Raw genomic sequence first — 17,539 nt, forward strand, 5'->3', positions numbered from 1 at the left:
TAATTTGTATTAATTTTCCACTGGGTAGAGGTGAGGCCAAATGTAAAATCAGAGCCATTTTGACAGATGTGTGGCAGAAGAGATGGAACTCTGAGCCCAAGGGCTGTCATTTATATGCTGAGTTAGAAAGTGGGATTTAGAAATGTTGTAAACCGTGATTGACCACACACTAAAGCACAGTAGGTGGCAGCATGCACCTTTAATGTTGGGTTGCGGACCGACATTCTGTAATAGAAGAGGAAGAAGCTCAACTCAGAGTTGAGGCTCGCGCAGGCTATACTCTATAATACCATTTTGTATCTCATGTTATTTAACAGTCTGCAATCAAGTTTGTTTAGGTAAATATACACCGCTAGCTAGCTAGTAAACACTGTCAAATATGCGACCGTTTTTTCTGTTGGGGTTTCTGTTGTCGAACATCACTGCGACGGCGGCGATTGAGCCTATCAGTACCAGCATAGCGGTTGGTATGGCTGCGGCTCTCACCGGCTTCCTCGCAACCTACCAGAACGTGTTTTACTATTTTCACGAATGTTGTAGACCAGAGTGGATCTCCTTCAACAGAACAGGTACGTTTAACATTTAGTACCGGCGTGTTAACACTTATTTTGGGGGGCCTTTCCAATTAATGGCGTTGCAACTAGGTTTTTTGAACATACCCTAATTTGTAGTAAGTAAATTTATTATTGTCTTAACTTGGCTACTTGCATTTCTTTGGCTCACTCAGAACACCTCTGTCCCTTAAAATTGTAGGCTTTCTGAATATAATTTGCAGTTTTAACTTTAAAATTCTGAAATGCTGAATGACATCCATGTGGCAAACCATGGCCGAACGTAGCCGATGTTGAATGCGATCCCTTTTGTGGCTGTGGTAACGAGTGACAACCAGCAAAGTCAAAATGGGCTATATTGTAAAAATTAATGAACATAAAACGTAGCTTTTGTCTTTATTTTAAGTTAGGGTTATGTTTAATATCCGATTGTAAGAACATAAATTGTATAAATATGCGGGGTTTAGTCATTTATTATGCTGCGTTCATTTGCTAGTCGGAACTAGGAAACTCGGAAATGCCCGATTTGTTGTTTCGTTGAACACTGCTCGTGAAAACGAATAGCAGTTAGTAAATCGGAAATATCCGAGTTTCATAGTTGCGACTCGTATTCCTGGTGACGACCATTTTGTTTCTGATGTGTTGGTGTCGCATAATGATTACGTAGGAGGAAATGGCTAACTTGGACTCAACGTCTTTCGTTTCTAAATTATAAACTTGGTAGCTAAACGTTTATTTGAAGTTAAAATGAAAGCAACATACAAAGCCTATTTCGTATATGTATTGATATCGAGTGCTTTTGTCAATGCGTTCGAACCAATCTCAACCACATTTGTGGTCGGTTTGGGAGTTGCAGCAGTGGGGCGGAAAATTTACAATTATGTATATGAAAGTTGCGATTCAAAATGGATTGCTTTTAATTCAACAGGTATGTGTACAGCTAAATATTAAATGGTTGGTGTGGTAACGCTGTTTACTTAGGCCATTTGATCATGTAGACACAGCCAGTACTTTTGCGTTTTAATCTTGCGATTGCTTATCGATCTCCACCATTATACGGTTGGCCTACTTTAGAAAACGAGGGTTGATTTAAGGGTCGTTAAATATTGGGTGGATGAAGTGCGGGTGGCTTGAGAAAACGATACCTTAAATCCATGAATGTAGCAGTCTTGTACTGTTTATATTTACAGGCTGCATAGAAGTTTGTCATTTATTTGAGCCTATTTGGCGTTGGTGCATAAACCTAAGCGTTAAGGCCTAATTGTACCAGCGCCAAATTGCCTACATCCTAATCGCCAAATGGAAATGGGCAAAAAAATGGATCGACGTAGCCAATAAGAACTAGTAGGCTAGTTCTAGTAGGCTAGGCAGTAATCCGGTGATGCAATAGTCATGTAAACACCATACTCTGCTTATTTTAATAGTCGTAAAATCGAAATAAACACCTAATTTTCTGACGAATCTTTAGAATTATAAGGACATCTAAACGCCTTAATTGGCGTTCCAAATGTGTTTGATCTGCGCATGTATCCGCATCGTTAGCACAAGCCTACCAGTTTGGCACGAGTGAAGTGAGTAATTGTATATATATGTTTTCCTTTATTTAACTAGGCAAGTCAGTTAAGAACTAATTCTTATTTACAATGACGGCCAATCCCGGACAACGCTGGGCCAATTGTGCGCCGCCCTATGGGACTCCGATCGCGGCAGGCTTGTGTAACAGCCTGGCCAGTTATCTAAATGCCCCTTAGAAGTAGTTCACATCAGGGGCGCAGAAGTGAGGGGGGCATAACCTGGCAGGGGGTCCTCCCTCATTTGGGGGGCATCTAAAGGTGGGGGTGGGGGGGGCATCTAAAGGTAATTCTACTATGGCTGTCCCTGACAAAGAGTTGTCTTTTTTTCCCCCAACCAAACGATTAATCGACATTTCTACAACTTTTTCCATGATCAACTATATTTTCTGAACTAGTCAGATGCTTTAAGCACGCTATTTGATAAAAAAAAACACACAAATGACTCAAAGGGAGCCGGAGATCAATGTGCCAATTTCTTACCATTTCTACCAATTTGCGTGCCAGTTGTGATTTCCATATGCACATTTTTGTGGAACAGTTGCATGTATAATAGTCTTTGTCTGAATCATTGTCTGTGGTTAATCTACATTCGATCTAATAAAAATTATACAAATCTAAAAGTTACTTTTAATGCCATTTGCCAACTATGTAATAATAACCTACATAAAGCCAACAACATTTCAGCCTTGCAGGTAGAAAATAAAAATAAATATCATATAAATTACATTGGCTAGGCCTGTCATTGGCTAGGCCTGTCTGCAACGATCTTGAGACATTGTATCAACTATCAACTGGGTCGCTCCAAAACTCCTGCTAGCAAATTTGAGACATTGTATAAAATATTCTGGGCCCTCAGTTTCCAGTGCCAGTGATCTCGGGACAGACACAGCTGTAGGCTTCTTGTGCAAGGGATAAGAAGTAAGCAGGTGTTTTATAACGTTTCCACCGGATCAGAGCATTACATTTTTTGTTTTGGTTATCGAAAGGGAGAGAGCTGGAAATATTGTAAAAATTCTTTGAGGGCCTATTGTCATTCACAATTGATATTCAAACTTCTTTGTTTACTTGCTGTTTTAAGGTGAAGAAAAATTACTTTGAGAAGCTCCACAGCTCATTAGTGGGGCTGAGTTAAGACAATCAGAGATACTATCAGATATCCGCAAATATGCACGTTACAAACAAATGGGCGCGTTACAAACAGACGGGCCCGTTACAAACAAAAGACGATTAATAAAGTGACAAAATTGATTTCTAATTTTTCTGTATTTATCATGTACCCCGGTTTCAGATGTCCATGTAAACAGGATTATTAGGGAAATCCTTCTTTCAAATCATGTAAACTTTTCAATCAAACTATTATATTAATCTAACTATCCACAATAATCACATTATTGTATGTATGTAACCGTACAATTGTCTGAGTTTAATTCAATAAGAGAAAAGTTGTTAAATAATAAGGGAGGGTCTGAAAAGTAGTGTTTGCTAAAGATTTGAATTGGTAAAAGAGGATGATAGATTGCTATTTTATGTGTTATGATTGTGAGGCACTATACACATTCAAATAGGCCTATGCACGTCAAGGGAACTGTAGTCTAGGCTACTGTTCAGATGGGTAGAATGGAAACTGAAATCTGGACACTTAAATGTGTAACCTCTCACATAGCCTTAAAAGTAACTCCTGCAAGAATTTAAGCATTTATTGCAGTAAAATGATACACCAAATGTAGGCACAATTTTGACTCAGGAACAGGAGTAGAAAAATATGATTTCTTTCATTCAGCATCTTGAGAGAATGCGCAGTTAACACCTTCACAGACGGTATCTACATTTATCAGCATCAGAAAGCTAAAAGTATTTCAACCACATAAATGATGCATCCAAGCCAAACTGAAATCTTATCAGAAACATATTGGGTCATTTTCACAGCTTTCTATTTCCTTATAACCGGTCAAACTGAAATTTTAAACATAGTCTTACACGTTTAATTTTTTTGTTATTGCATTTTCTTCCTGATCCCTAAACATATTTGCTCCAAGAAAGAAGCAGAGATGACCGAGAACTTTACTGCTGTCAACTAAATTAATGCATTAATTCTGTCGATTTATGACCTCACTGGTGAGCAAGGGTTTGTTTAGTCTTTCAGTGCAACATATAATGACAGAAGAGAAGAAGCTGCAAGTATCTAATTATAGGCCCAGAAGTTGACTAACAAATCACCTACCAAAATGTTGGAAATCATAAGCAGAAACAGCCTATCTAAATCGGGCAAAAAAATATCCTTCAACCCCTGACAAAAACCGTTCCAAAAACCGACTAGCCTATTTTCTATATTAGCAGGTTAGCGTCAAGTGCGGGCCTCAGATTTTCAATTTATCACATATAGTCGGGTGGTGGTGGAAGGGTAATTTGCAATTGCGGGTGGGTGCGAGTGGACAAGCAGCTGACCCTTGCACCACTAGCCTACTTAGCAGCTGTGTCCTACATGCGTAACTAATCACGTTAAGATAACCACCTATGATTAGTATAGAAATAATGGTGGTGTATTCGTAGCACATCCCATTCATTGACACTTAATAATCAACTCCTGCCCTGTCATCAGGTTTGGAAGTGGCCCTAGATCGGAAGCTGTTTGGTCAACATGTTGCCTCCAGAGTCATCCAGAAAGCTGTAACGGGATTCATGAACAATAAAAATCCTAAAAAGCCCCTGGTGCTCTCTCTACATGGCTGGACTGGCACAGGGAAGAACTTCGTCAGCCAGTTGATAGCTGAAAACCTCTACAAGGAGGGCATGGCCAGCAGTTTCATCCATCAGTTTGTTTCTACAGCTCACTTCCCTCATCTGAGTCAGATTGAGAACTATAAGGTAAAGCAAGTATTTTGTTATATTGAAATGTAATCCCCAGTAACTGTGGCAGGGAAATTCTCAATGGAGAGTTAGGCTGTAAATAAAAAATAAAAAACACTCTTATGCATATTCTATATCAGTGGAATTCAAATCTTACCCTACAAGGTCTGGAGTACTACTGGTTTTCTGTTCTACCTGATAATGAATTGCACCCACCTGGTGTCCCAGGTCTAAATCGGTCCCTGGTTAGATGGGAAAAATGAAGGAGGGTTCTTAGATGGGAAGAATGAAGAAGGGTTCTATATGATACAGGATGTACAGTATTCAAAAGTTTGGCTACCTACTCATTCAAGGGTTTACTTGATTTTTTACTATTTTCTACGTTTTAAAATAATAGTGAAGACAACTATGAAATAACACATGGAATCATGTAGTAACCAAGAAAGTGTTAAGAAAATCCAAATATATTTTAGGTCCTTCAAAGTAGCCACCATTTGCATTTGACAGCTTTGCACACTTGGCATTCTCTCAACCAGCTTCACCTGAAATGATTTTCCAATAGTCTTGAAGGAGTTCCCACACATCCTGAGCACTTGTTAGCTGTTTTTTCTTCACTCTGCGGTCCAACTCATCCCAAACTATCTTATTTGGGTTGAGGTCGGATTATTGTGGAGGCCAGGTCACCTAATGCATAATTTCATCACTCTCCTTGGTCAAATAGCCCTCACTGACAGTGTCACCAGAAAAGCACCACCACCTCCATGCTTCACGGTGGGATACGCACATGCGGAGATCATCCGTTCAACTACTGTGTCTCACAAAGACACGGTGGTTGGACTCAGCAGAGCAAAGGACAGATTTCCACCGGCCTAATGTCTATTGCTCGTGTTTCTTGGACCAAGCAAGTCTCTTCTTATTATTGGTGTTCTTTAGTAGTGGTTTCTTTGCAGCAAATCGACCATGAAGGCCTGATTCACGCAGTCTCCTCTGAACATTTATTTGGGCTGCAATTTCTGAGGCTGTTAACTATAATGAAATTATCCTCTGCAGCAGAGGTAACTCTGGGTTTTCCTGTCCTGTGGCGGTCTTAATGAGAGCCAGTTTCATCATAGCGCTTGATGGTTTTTGCAACCGCACTTGAAGAAACTTTCAAATAATATGGACTTAGCCCAATTTGGTAAAATACCATCTTCTGTATGCCACCCCTACCATGTCACAACACAACTGATTGGGTCAAACATATTAAGAAGGAAAGACATTTACTTGTAACAAGGCACACCTGTTAATTCAAATGTATTCCAGGTGACTGCTGGGGTGGCAGGGTAGCCTAGTGGTTAGAGCTAGTAACCGAAAGGTTGCAAGTTCAAATCCCCGAGCTGACAAGGTACAAATCTGTTGTTCTGCCCCTGAACAAGGCAGTTAACCCACTGTTCCTAGGCCGTCATTGAAAATAAGAATTTGTTCTTAACTGACTTGCCTAGTTAAATAAAGGTCAAATAAAAATAAATTTAAAAGAATTCCAAGAGTGTGCAAAGCTGTCATCAAGGCTACTTTGAAGAATCTCAAATATATTCAGATATTTAGACACTTTTTGGTTACTGCATGATTCCATATGTGTTCATTCATAGTTTTGATATCTTCACTATTATTCTACAATGTAGGAAATAGTAAAAATAAAGAAGAGCCTTGAATGAGTAGGTGTGAACAAACTTTTGACTGGTACTGCATATCTGCGTTTAAAAATATATATCTTACAGCATATCCGCAAAATCTATCTTCACTGCTGTAGATAAGTCTGTGTTTTTACTGCTGTGAACATCCCTCAGTCTCAGCTGCAGCAGTGGGTCAAAGGCAACGTCACCAACTGCCCACGTTCCATGTTCATCTTTGACGAGATGGACAAGATGCACCCTGGCCTGATCGACTGTATAAAGCCATACTTGGATTACTACGAAAATCTGGACGGGGTCTCCTACCGGCAAGCCATCTTCATCTTCCTCAGGTAGGGCAGACAGAATAGCAGTGTGTGATTTAAAAAAAAATAATTCATGTGGTGTTTTTGGATACTTTTGTATTTTTTTAAAACTGGATTTACAGTTTAAATATATTAGACATCCATGATCCTATCTTTCCCACAACTTAACGACTCGTTGTAGCTAGTTTTTACTTACCTAAGCGTCAGCTGTGAATCAGATACGGCTCCCAAAACTAAAGTTCAGTTACTTCAGCTTTTTCTATTTAGCAAATAAAATCACCACACATGAACGTAATGCATTTATAAACTACCCCTTGTCCGGACCAGTGAGGAAGAAAAAGATCATTGGACCCAGCTTAAAGTGGCAATATGCAACTTTTATGGGCGAACTGACCAAATTCACATAGAAATGTGAGTTATAGACCTATAATTCTACTTGAAAGCATGTCTAAGAAGCGGTAGATCTGTTATGTGATTACTTTCTATGCTTCCAATTCAGTTTTGTTTTTGTTTCTTACTTTCAGTTTTGTACACCAGCTTCGAACAGCTGAAACTACAATATTATTAGTTGTAGAAAATATATTTCACAGTGGTTTAGATGGTACAATGATTGTGACAATATAAGCTAGTATAGTGTAGACCAACTGAAATTAGGCAAACTATTAGTTTTAGCAACCAGGAAATGGTAACTTTAATATCTACTAGTTTGTTTTGCTCATCTCCATAGCAACGCTGGAGGAGAGCACATCACGCAGGTGGCCCTGGACTTCTGGAAAGAAGGTCGAGACCGAGAGGAGATACAATTGCAAGACTTAGAACCAGCTCTCTCCCTGTCCGTGTTCAACAACAAGAAGAGTAAGCCACCTATTTGCTGTCCTTCTTTAGGGCTGAAGCCTAACTTATGCACTTTGGTAACTCTATTCATAGTGTTTTTTTACAATGAAATCAGAGACACAGAGCTACAAAATTGTATATCATACACTGCATTTGAGGAACAATGGGAAAGTAACTCTGCTTTGAAATTTGATAAACTTGTAACCTCACTTTTGAGAAAATGGCCTTGGAATGTTTTGGTACATACTGGAGAGTTCTTTGTCTACAACCATTCCCATTGTTCACACCCTCTTAAGCTTTAGCTTTAGCTTCACCAATCTCTTTTAAGGTTTGATCTGAGCATTCTGTCCTAACAGCGGTCAAACATCCAAGCTAACTGGCTAACAGTTGTGGCAGTGACATTTTATTAAAATGGGCACTTGCATAGTGGAGTATTTTGTTTGGACATGTAGCTAGCTAGCTAAACAATTAACTATAATCCCAACTCATGACATTACTACCCTGAATGAATCTGCAGGCAGCTAACCAACCAGGTTCAATGTTAGCTAGCTAACATTGGGCAATAACTAACCAAGCAAATGGCTCTGAAATACAAAATAATAAGATCATACATGTTAGCTAGCGAGCCAGCCAGCTAGCTAACAGTACACTTTAACTTGAAATGAAAACGACTTTGTCAAAATTAGAAACGTGCAATGTCTGAAAATGTAGCTAGCTGGACTATCTTACCTTTATACATCATGGTTGGACACTTCTCCCTGTCACGGATGCCATGGTTGCCCTTAGTTCGAAGATGTAATCCGGAGACCGTTGTTTTCTGCATCTCCTTAGCTATCATAATCTAATTCCACTGATTTCAAAACTCTGTCCTCCAGAGTGGAGAGCAACACAATCGTGGCTAGTGGGAAGGTTGCTGCTTTTTCTGTGGCTAAACCAACTAGACTCGTAATTTAACAATTGTATTCATATTTATAGATGGCATAACATTTTTATTAAGGCACATGAAAGTTCACATGTTCCAGAAGGCATTTCTGCCCAAATAATAATAATAATATATATATTACTTTCAAATGGCTCTCATGTGAAGTAGTGACCCCGACATACGCCTAGTTTCCTGAAACAGATCACATGTTTCTCTAAGGTCAGGATTTTCTACTTTTGTTACTACAGCTGGGGTTTGAAGACTGGGGATGTTATTGGAGACTTTTCATGCCTTCAATACAAAGATTACATGTGATGTCTATTCTGTCCATCTGCCTTTCTTGCCCCTGCCCATTTTGACTTTCCTTGCCCCCTAGGCACTTGTGTACATCTGAGAGGATTTTTGGTAAGCAATTGGTGGTAGCTTCTTCTTGCCCATCTTATGACTGTGTCCCCCCCTCCCTCCCTTTCCCTGTGTAGGTGGGTTGTGGCACACCAGTCTGATAGACAAGAACCTAGTTGACTTCTTTGTCCCCTTCCTGCCTCTGGAGTACAGACACGTGCTGCTGTGTGGCATGGCAGAGATGTCCGCCAAGGGCCTGGAGCCTGACCAGAACGTGGTTGACCAGATGGCCAGAGACTTGGTCTATTTCCCCAAGAGTGAGAAGATCTTCTCCGGCAAGGGCTGCAAGACCATCGGTGGCAAGCTAGATTACTACACGTAGTGCATGTTTGAGATCGACTATGTTGCTGCCTGCGGCTGCGGACTGACTGATCTAATCATAATGAGTAGTAATTAGGATGGTTTGTAGGTCTGATCAGTTTGTCTGCAGTTGTTGACCGCAATGTAGACGATCTCAGAGGGAACAGCTACTTCGTCTGTCTACCATCTACTCTACTGTGTGCACTTTCTTAATGAGAACATCTCCGCCAGTCGGAGTGAGGAAGTCAGTGACTGAACTCGGAGGATGATGACCTGCCCATCAGGTCTCCCAACTTCAACACAACCATGTGGAGGACATAATTGCGCTCTTTCTGGTGTCATTTCTCCCTGAAGATGGACTACTGAGAGAGAGGAGGGCAAATTTTAAAAGGAGAGAGAAAAAACACTGAGGGGAAACGCAATTTTTAACCAATCAAGGTGCTTGATCCTGACATATTCTGTGAATGAATATCTCCAAATAATGATTTCCTTTTTCATGGAATTCTGCTGCACATGAACTATGGCAAGTGAAAATGAGTTGTGTATTAGAAACAAATGTGGTTTAAAGTTACAATCTCTAAATCATTTTTTCAGCCAAAAGGCATCCCTGACACGTGGTTTGTTTTCAATCTGAGGGGTGCTGGGGCCGGACAAATGTCACCACTCTCCAAACGACAGATGGATTCAAGGACTCGCAGTCTGAGATCAACGTGATGATTATATTCTTCAAGAAACAATGGGTATATATTGTTACTCTAAATAAGAATTGGACGGCTGTAACTATTTCCGCTTGCCCCTTTAATTGTCATTGAAAATGTAGCAACTGAAATATTGTGTATTTGTGGTTCACTGGATACCCATTGTTTATTTTATTTCTGTTGTTAGTACCCAGTTTACCAATACCTAAACATAGAAAAATCTGCCTACTCATTCACCAGAAGCATTGTGTACATTTCACAATCTGCTGTAAGTTTATCTTTGTGGGTATACAAGTATTTCGTTCAGTTCACCAATTTTATGACACATTTTTCAAGGTTGATCCAGATTTGTCCTAAATCATTTAATTGAGTAGTCCAACATTCCATCTTGATTAAATGTCTGCAATGAAGTAAATCCAATTGTAATTTGTTTTAATTTAACTTGACCACAATGAAACAATTGTAGCTTTTATGTATAACTGTATACCATGCCTTAGTTGGCATACTGTTCCCTGTCTAAACAATGCACAAAATAATTACAGGAAAGAATGTTCACAATTCTTCATTAAAATGTTTTTACATGGGAAAAATCGGTTTCGTTTGAGTAAATGAAATATCAAACCGTTTTGAAGGTAATGTAAGAACTACTACGTTTAAGTCAGGACATCAAAGGAGGCATATTTGTAAATTTTACACTCAAAGCATTCTAGCTTGCTCATTTAAGCCTTTTTGGGTGTTCTATTCATGCGAGACCATAACTTAGCTGGGATTTTAGTCAATAGACAGGTTGTAGGCTTATCTGATCTTGTCCAGAAGTGAAATATCTTTCATCTCTTCTCACCTCCCCGTATCCTGGCCTGCAGGGAGGTCAGCGCCACACTCTTTACCCCTTCTCTCTTCTGCCTCCTGGTGGTATTGAACAGATTGAGGGCCTTCATGGCGTTGGTCATCACAAACAGCAGTAGCACTACGACCAGTCTGATGGTGAAAGCTGTCAAGGTTGGTGCAATAGAAACACAAAATGGGGGGATTGATTATCAGCAAATATGATCTAGGATCAGTTTAGCTTTTTTGACCATGTTGAATAAGATTACATGGACAGTGGGGATCTAATCTTAGATTAGCAGTCTCCTACTCTTAGACACGAAGAAAACAGCCCCAAATCTAAGCATCTGTGGAAATCTGTCAATATTGACAAAGTCAAACAGTTAGTTCCATGTTCAGTTTACCTGTGACAATGAGGGAGTGGAACTCAGAAGTTATGACAGAAAAATACATTTTTAGGAACACAGGTGTAGTTCCTTTGGTGGAAGTAATCTGTAGCAAGGAAGAGGAAGGCAGCAGAGTGATTGACAGCTGGCTGAGTCTAGGGTCTTTTGGAGCCAGTGAAAAGTGAGAAGGAAGGAGCCTCCTGGGTACTGTGGTGGAGTGGAGCAGGTGAAGCTGTCGCCCCATAACACCTCTGTCTCCTGGAGACCCCTCCCATTGGGGCAGTCAGAGATATTAGGCTGGAGAAGGAGATCTGAGCAGATCACCTCAACAGGATGGTATTTAACCAAAATCAATTCAAATAAACTATCCTTTCTATTGAGAAAATACATTGAGCCATCACATTTAAAAGGTATCATCAGTATCTCTTCTGGAACAGAGTGGTTTAGCATTGAAGCAGGAAAGCCACAGCCCAGTTGTCTACATACTACTTCTGCAACACCCATTTCTTGAAAGAAGCCGCTCTAGCCTTTAGCTCAGAGCGGATGTTGCCTGTAATGCATGATTTATGGTTGGGATATGTACAGTGCATTCGGAAAGTTATCAGACCCCTTGACTTTTTCAACATTTTGTTATATTACAGCCTTATTCTAAAATTGATTAAATTAAAGATTGTACTCATCAATCTACACAATACCCCACAATGACAAATCGGAAAAAAGGTTTTTAGAAATTTGAACAAATCTATTAATATTAAAAAACAGATACCTTATTTACCTAAGTATTCAGACCCTTTGCTGTGAGACACGCAATTGAACTCTGGTGCATTCTGTTTCCATTGCTCATCCTTGAGATGTTTCTGTAACTTGATTGGAGTCCACCTGATGTAAATTCAATTGACTGGACATGATTTGGAAAGGCACACATCTGTCTGTATAAGGTCCCACAGTTGACAATGCATGTCAGAGCAAAAACCAAGCCATGAGGTCGAAGGAATTGTGGGAATGTTTTTCAGCAGCAGGGACTAGGAGACTAGTCAGGATTGAGGGAAAGATGAACGGAGCAAATTACAGAGAGATCTTGGATGAAAACCTGCTTCAGAACACTCAGGACCTCGGACTGTGGCGAAGGTTCACCTTTCAACAGGACAACGACCCTAAGCACACAGCCAAGACAACACAGGAGTGGCTTCGGGACAAGTCTCTGTATGTCATTGAATGGCCCAGCCAGAACCCAGACTTGAATCTGATCGAACATCTCTGGAGAGACCTGTAAATAGCTGTGCTGCGATGCTCCCCATCCAACCTGACAGAGCTTGAGAGGATCTGCAGAGAAGAATGGGAGAAACTCCCCAAGTACAGGTGTGCCAAGCTTGTAGCGTCATACCCAAGTAGACTTGAGGCTGCAATTGCCGCCAAAGGTGCTTCAACAAAGTACTGAGTAAAGGGACTGAGTACTTATGTAAATGACATATTTCAGTTTTTAATTTAATATTTGCAAAAATGTCAAGAACACAACTTGTTTTTGCTTTGTCATTATGGTGTATTGTGTAGATTGATGAGAAAAAAGAATTCAATAAATGTTATATTAAGACTAATCTAACAAAATGTGGAAACGGTCAAGGGGTCTGAATACTTTCCGAATGCACTGTATGTACGGTCACAATAAAGAAGTGGTCAGATGAGGTGGGTGCTAACCTACAGGACTGTTTTGCTAGCACATACTGGAATATGTTCCGGGACCCATCCTATGTCATTGAAGAGTCACCGGCTTCATCAATAAGTGCATCGACGACGTCGTCCCCACAGTGACCAACCAGAAGCCATGGATTACAGGCAACATCTGCACTGAGCTAAAGGCTAGAGCTGCCTCTTTCAAAGAGTGAGACACTTACCGGGACACTTACAACAAATCCCACTGCGCCCTCCAACAAACCATCAAATAGGCAAAGTGACAATACAGGACTATCACAGATTACAAAGGGAAACCCAGTTACACGACAGAGTTTACCAGATGAGCGAAATGACTTCTATGCTCGCTTTGAGGCAAGCAACACTAAACCATGCTTGAGAGCAGCAGCTGTTGATCACGCTCTCTGTAGCCGATGTGAGTACGACCTTTAAACAGATAATGCATGTCATTACAACAAGATGCCCAGCGCTTCATGCCCATTCTCTCCTCACCCGCATCCTACACCACACTTGTCTGTCCAATGCATGTATGTAGCTTGCCCGCTCCATCGCAAGCTGCTCTATCCATTGTTAATTTAATGTTGAGCTAAATAAATAACATTTTTACGTAGATTTAAAAAGGAACAATATAAACCATTACTTCTTTTGGCTTCAAACCAGTACAGAACTTTATTTTGCTGGTCAAACAGCGGAACGGAATGAAAAAAATGACGGTTCTGTTCAGAATGAAACGATTGGAAAATAATTTCACATCCCAACCCAATGGTCTGTAATGCCTATAGTTGTCAAGCAGACCACTGTAGTCCCTGTGCCCAAGAACGCCACGGTACCCTGTCTAAATAACTATCACTAGCACTCACATCTGTACAAAAGACAAATGCCATGGCGGCCCCCCCCCCCCCAGTGACCAATACATTGTTTCCAAAGTAGCCCAATTTGGCAGGTACAGGTAACCGCATACTTGGAGTGTATCTGAAAGTGGGCGTTGCAAAAGAACTGGGTGGATCAACAGGGATGGGTGAAACATCAGTGCTTCATTATTAAACAGCCATAGCCGGGTGCACCGCGGTCAGCTTAATGTTTACATAGCAGGTTAAGAGAACTAACCTAGGAGAGAATTAACTTGGCAGGTTAAGAGAACTAACCTAGGAGAGAATTAACTTGGCAGGTTAAGAGAACTAACCTAGGAGAGAATTAACTTGGCAGGTTAAGAGAACTAACCTAGGAGAGAATTAACTTGGCAGGTTAAGAGAACTAACCTAGGAGAGAATTAACTTGGCAGGTTAAGAGAACTAACCTAGGAGAGAATTAACTTGGCAGGTTAAGAGAACTAACCTAGGAGAGAATTAACTTGGCAGGTTAAGAGAACTAACCTAGGAGAGAATTAACTTGGCAGGTTAAGAGAACTAACCTAGGAGAGAATTAACTTGGCAGGTTAAGAGAACTAACCTAGGAGAGAATTAACTTGGCAGGTTAAGAGAACTAACCTAGGAGAGAATTAACTTGGCAGGTTAAGAGAACTAACCTAGGAGAGAATTAACTTGGCAGGTTAAGAGAACTAACATAGGAGAGAATTAACTTGGCAGGTTAAGAGAACTAACGTAGCAGGAGATTAGGAGAATGAGTTTAAGATTAGGAAAAGGGTTATGGGTTAGGCTTAGCTAAAATGAGTAGCAGGTTAGAATAATTAACGTGGCAGGTTAAGAGAATGAGTTTAAGGTTAGGAAAGGGGTTATGGGTTCGGTTTAGCTAAAATGCTATGGTTGTCAACAATGGCCTCATCGTGCATCCCAATCATCCATGCAAAACGATCATGAGTGGAAAAAAATCTGCCCAATTAGCTGATTTGCTTTCCAGACACCCACTTCTGTTGACACAACCACTTTCAGACACACTCCATGTATGCAGTTACCTCAGAGTTTCTAAACCCAGAGGCGCAACATCGCAAATATTCCCAGGAACGCTTGCGAAACAGACCAAACAGACTAAACCAGGGTTTGAGAGGTCATTGTGGGAAGTGAAGAATTCTTCCTTAGTTCATTTTCTTGAAATCTAAAGGCACAACCTAGATTAGAGACAATGTCTTCAGTAGTTCAACATGTTATTACTTCAACCTTGTGAAAGTGACAAGCTAACATGTTTTCATTTTTGTCAAAAACAACTTTATAACGAAGAGGTGCCTTTGATTTGATGGCTTGCAAATGTGCAGTTCGGTGCAAGACAACCGTTAGACCCGATTAGGTGTTTATATACATGAGCTTAGCTAGCCAATGTCTCCATGACATCGCCTACAAGTGTGATCTGGGATTTCTATTGGAGAAGCATTCTTTTTATTTTTAAAAACGTTTTACCCCTTTTTCTCCACCATTTCGTGATATCCAATTGGTATACTGACTCGGGAGAGGCGAAGGTTGAGAGCCATGTGTCCTCCGAAACACGACTCTGCTTGGCAGAGTGATGAATCACACTTCACGATCTGGCGGTCCAACAGACGAATCTGAGTTTACAGAAATGGTTTGTCGAGATCGGTGTGGAAAAAGTTGACTTGCCTACACAGAGCCTTGACCTCAACCCCATCGAGCACCTTTGGAATGAAATGGAACGCCGACTGTGAGCCAGGCCTAATCGCTCAACATCAGTGCCGACCTCACTAATGCTCTTGTGGCTGAGGGGAAGCAAGTCCCCTCAGCAATGTTCCAACGTCTAGTGGAAAGCCTTCCCAGAAGAGTGGAGGCTGTTATAGCAGCAAAGGGGGGACCAACTCCATTTTAATGCCCATGATTTTGGAATTAAATGTTCGACGAGCAGGTGTCCACATGCCTTTGGTCATGTAGTGTAGTTTGTGCCTTTAGATTTCGAGAGAATGAACAATTAAGGAAGAATTTTTCACTTCTTTCATTGACTTCTCAAACCCTGGCCGACCAGTGTTCCTTAAAATCTCGTGATGTTGCGCCTTTGGGTTTAGAAACTCTGTGGTTTTAGCCTAGTCTTGCTACACCAGCCTCTCTAGCTTGCTGTGTAGTCACATGGGTCACGAGTCAGCCATGCTAGTTTTAGCCCATCTTGTGGTGCTTTCAAAACAACAGGGAACTCTGGGAAAGGAGAAAATGGCAGTAGAAGATGTGAAGTTTGAATCAGATGGCGTGTCAAGTGGAGATGAGAGTGTGAAGAATTGGATTACAATTGGTGAATACAAAAGGAAATAAGAGAAGTAAAGTGGTAGTGGAATGTAGTAAATTCAAACCTAGTTCTGATTATTTTTTGGTCAGAGTAAGGGTTTTGGATAGATGTTAACTGGGAGATCCGATTGAAGTCTCTGTAAAAATTGAGGATTAGGTGGCGTCGATGAAAATAACGACAAATATGGGCTTATTTTGTTGTGGATCTGTGGAACGGAAAGAGCATGCTATGTGTCAAAATAATATATCGGAATGGAATGTGTTGTGTGTGGATCTTCGAAGCAAGGCACCTATCAATGGTGTTATCTTTGGGGTGTCGCTAGAAGTTAAAGCAAATTATTATTTTGACTATAACAAATGCTCAGATTAAACATATTGTGCTATTTATAACAGACTACTTTCTCCTCTAATGCATCTTCACTGTCAGTTTCCTGGCCTCTCTCCTCCTCACCAGTGTCATAATCAAAGGTATGATCAAGAGCCTCACATACACTATATCGTTTGGTCATTGTGCTGCCACAGAATGAAAAGGCCTCAAAAAAGCATTATATACCAGAGCTGCGAGAAAAGTTCTATATTTTATTGAAACAACATTGTGATTGTTTGTGAGAATGCCAACAGGTGTGGTTCCCGTGGAGGAAAGATTCTATAGGGTTCTAAGATTCTAAGGTTCCCGTGGGGTTTGCCATGGAAGCCAAGATGGGGAGTAAGGTGTGTGTGTGCACACACTCAAACACACATGCATGTGGGGGTCTGGGAGAGGAAGTGTGTCCATCTGATGAATGTGCATGTGCCTGAACTCAATGTTATACACTAATTGTAGTCTCACCCATTCATTTATTTTGACTGGGAACACCACAGTTGTACAAAAGGTAAATATAACACCCAAAATGTAAAGAAAATCATCAAAATGTATTTTGTGTGTTCAGATGCCCTTGTGTGGACAAAGTTATGGAACCTTATGACAATCAGATTAAATTAACTACCTTTTTCAGAGAGAGAACTTGTAAATCAGTCCAATTCGACCGGAACACAGCAGGAGTGTTAAAATGTACTTAAGTAGTGGTGGAAAAAGCCTTCGTGCAGTGTGATAAATGCTAAATATTTGGTCATGTGTCAAGTGTATGACGGGAGGGGTATATATGCCAGGTGAGCCTAAATTCTGCAATTGTGGTGCCATTGACGTCATTGAGCTTCAGGTCGGGATGTGGGTGCTTCAGAAAGGTGCTTGTTCAAAACAACTGGGAACTAGGGAAAATACGAGGTCAAATCATGACGGCATTGATTTTCAGGTCGCAGCTCAGCTGTAGTTTGCCATAACATTTTAAAAAGAGTCCGACGATGACGTCATTGAGCT

At 40.6% G+C, this 17,539-nt stretch overlaps 1 protein-coding gene across 2 annotated transcripts; it reads left to right on the top strand.

The window, feature by feature from the left end:
* The first annotated feature begins 212 nt into the window (after window positions 1-212).
* LOC115101092 (torsin-1A-like) lies at window positions 213-10,518 on the top strand. 2 transcript variants are annotated; one of them, XM_029620275.2, is made up of 5 exons: window positions 213-569; window positions 4,725-4,990; window positions 6,799-6,974; window positions 7,675-7,802; window positions 9,183-10,518. In XM_029620275.2, the coding sequence occupies exons 1-5, from the start codon at window positions 380-382 to the stop codon at window positions 9,425-9,427; spliced, it is 1,005 nt and encodes a 334-aa protein (XP_029476135.1). In that variant the 5' UTR covers window positions 213-379; the 3' UTR covers window positions 9,428-10,518. The 2 variants fall into 2 exon arrangements, with proteins under 2 accessions (XP_029476135.1, XP_029476136.1); XM_029620276.2 differs by lacking the exon at window positions 213-569 and adding an exon at window positions 1,184-1,479.
* The last annotated feature ends 7,021 nt before the right edge of the window (window positions 10,519-17,539 follow it).

Source organism: Oncorhynchus nerka, linkage group LG19 (assembly GCF_034236695.1).
Source record: "Oncorhynchus nerka isolate Pitt River linkage group LG19, Oner_Uvic_2.0, whole genome shotgun sequence".
In the NCBI taxonomy this organism is placed as follows: Eukaryota; Metazoa; Chordata; class Actinopteri; order Salmoniformes; family Salmonidae; genus Oncorhynchus; species Oncorhynchus nerka.

Coding starts and splice junctions, on each gene's coding strand:
- LOC115101092 (XM_029620275.2), top strand. CDS start 380: ATGCGACCGTTTTTTCTGTTGGGGTTTCTGTTGTCGAACATCACTGCG. Junction 4,991..6,798: donor GTCAGATTGAGAACTATAAG/GTAAAGCAAGTA, acceptor AACATCCCTCAG/TCTCAGCTGCAGCAGTGGGT. Junction 7,803..9,182: donor CGTGTTCAACAACAAGAAGA/GTAAGCCACCTA, acceptor TTCCCTGTGTAG/GTGGGTTGTGGCACACCAGT.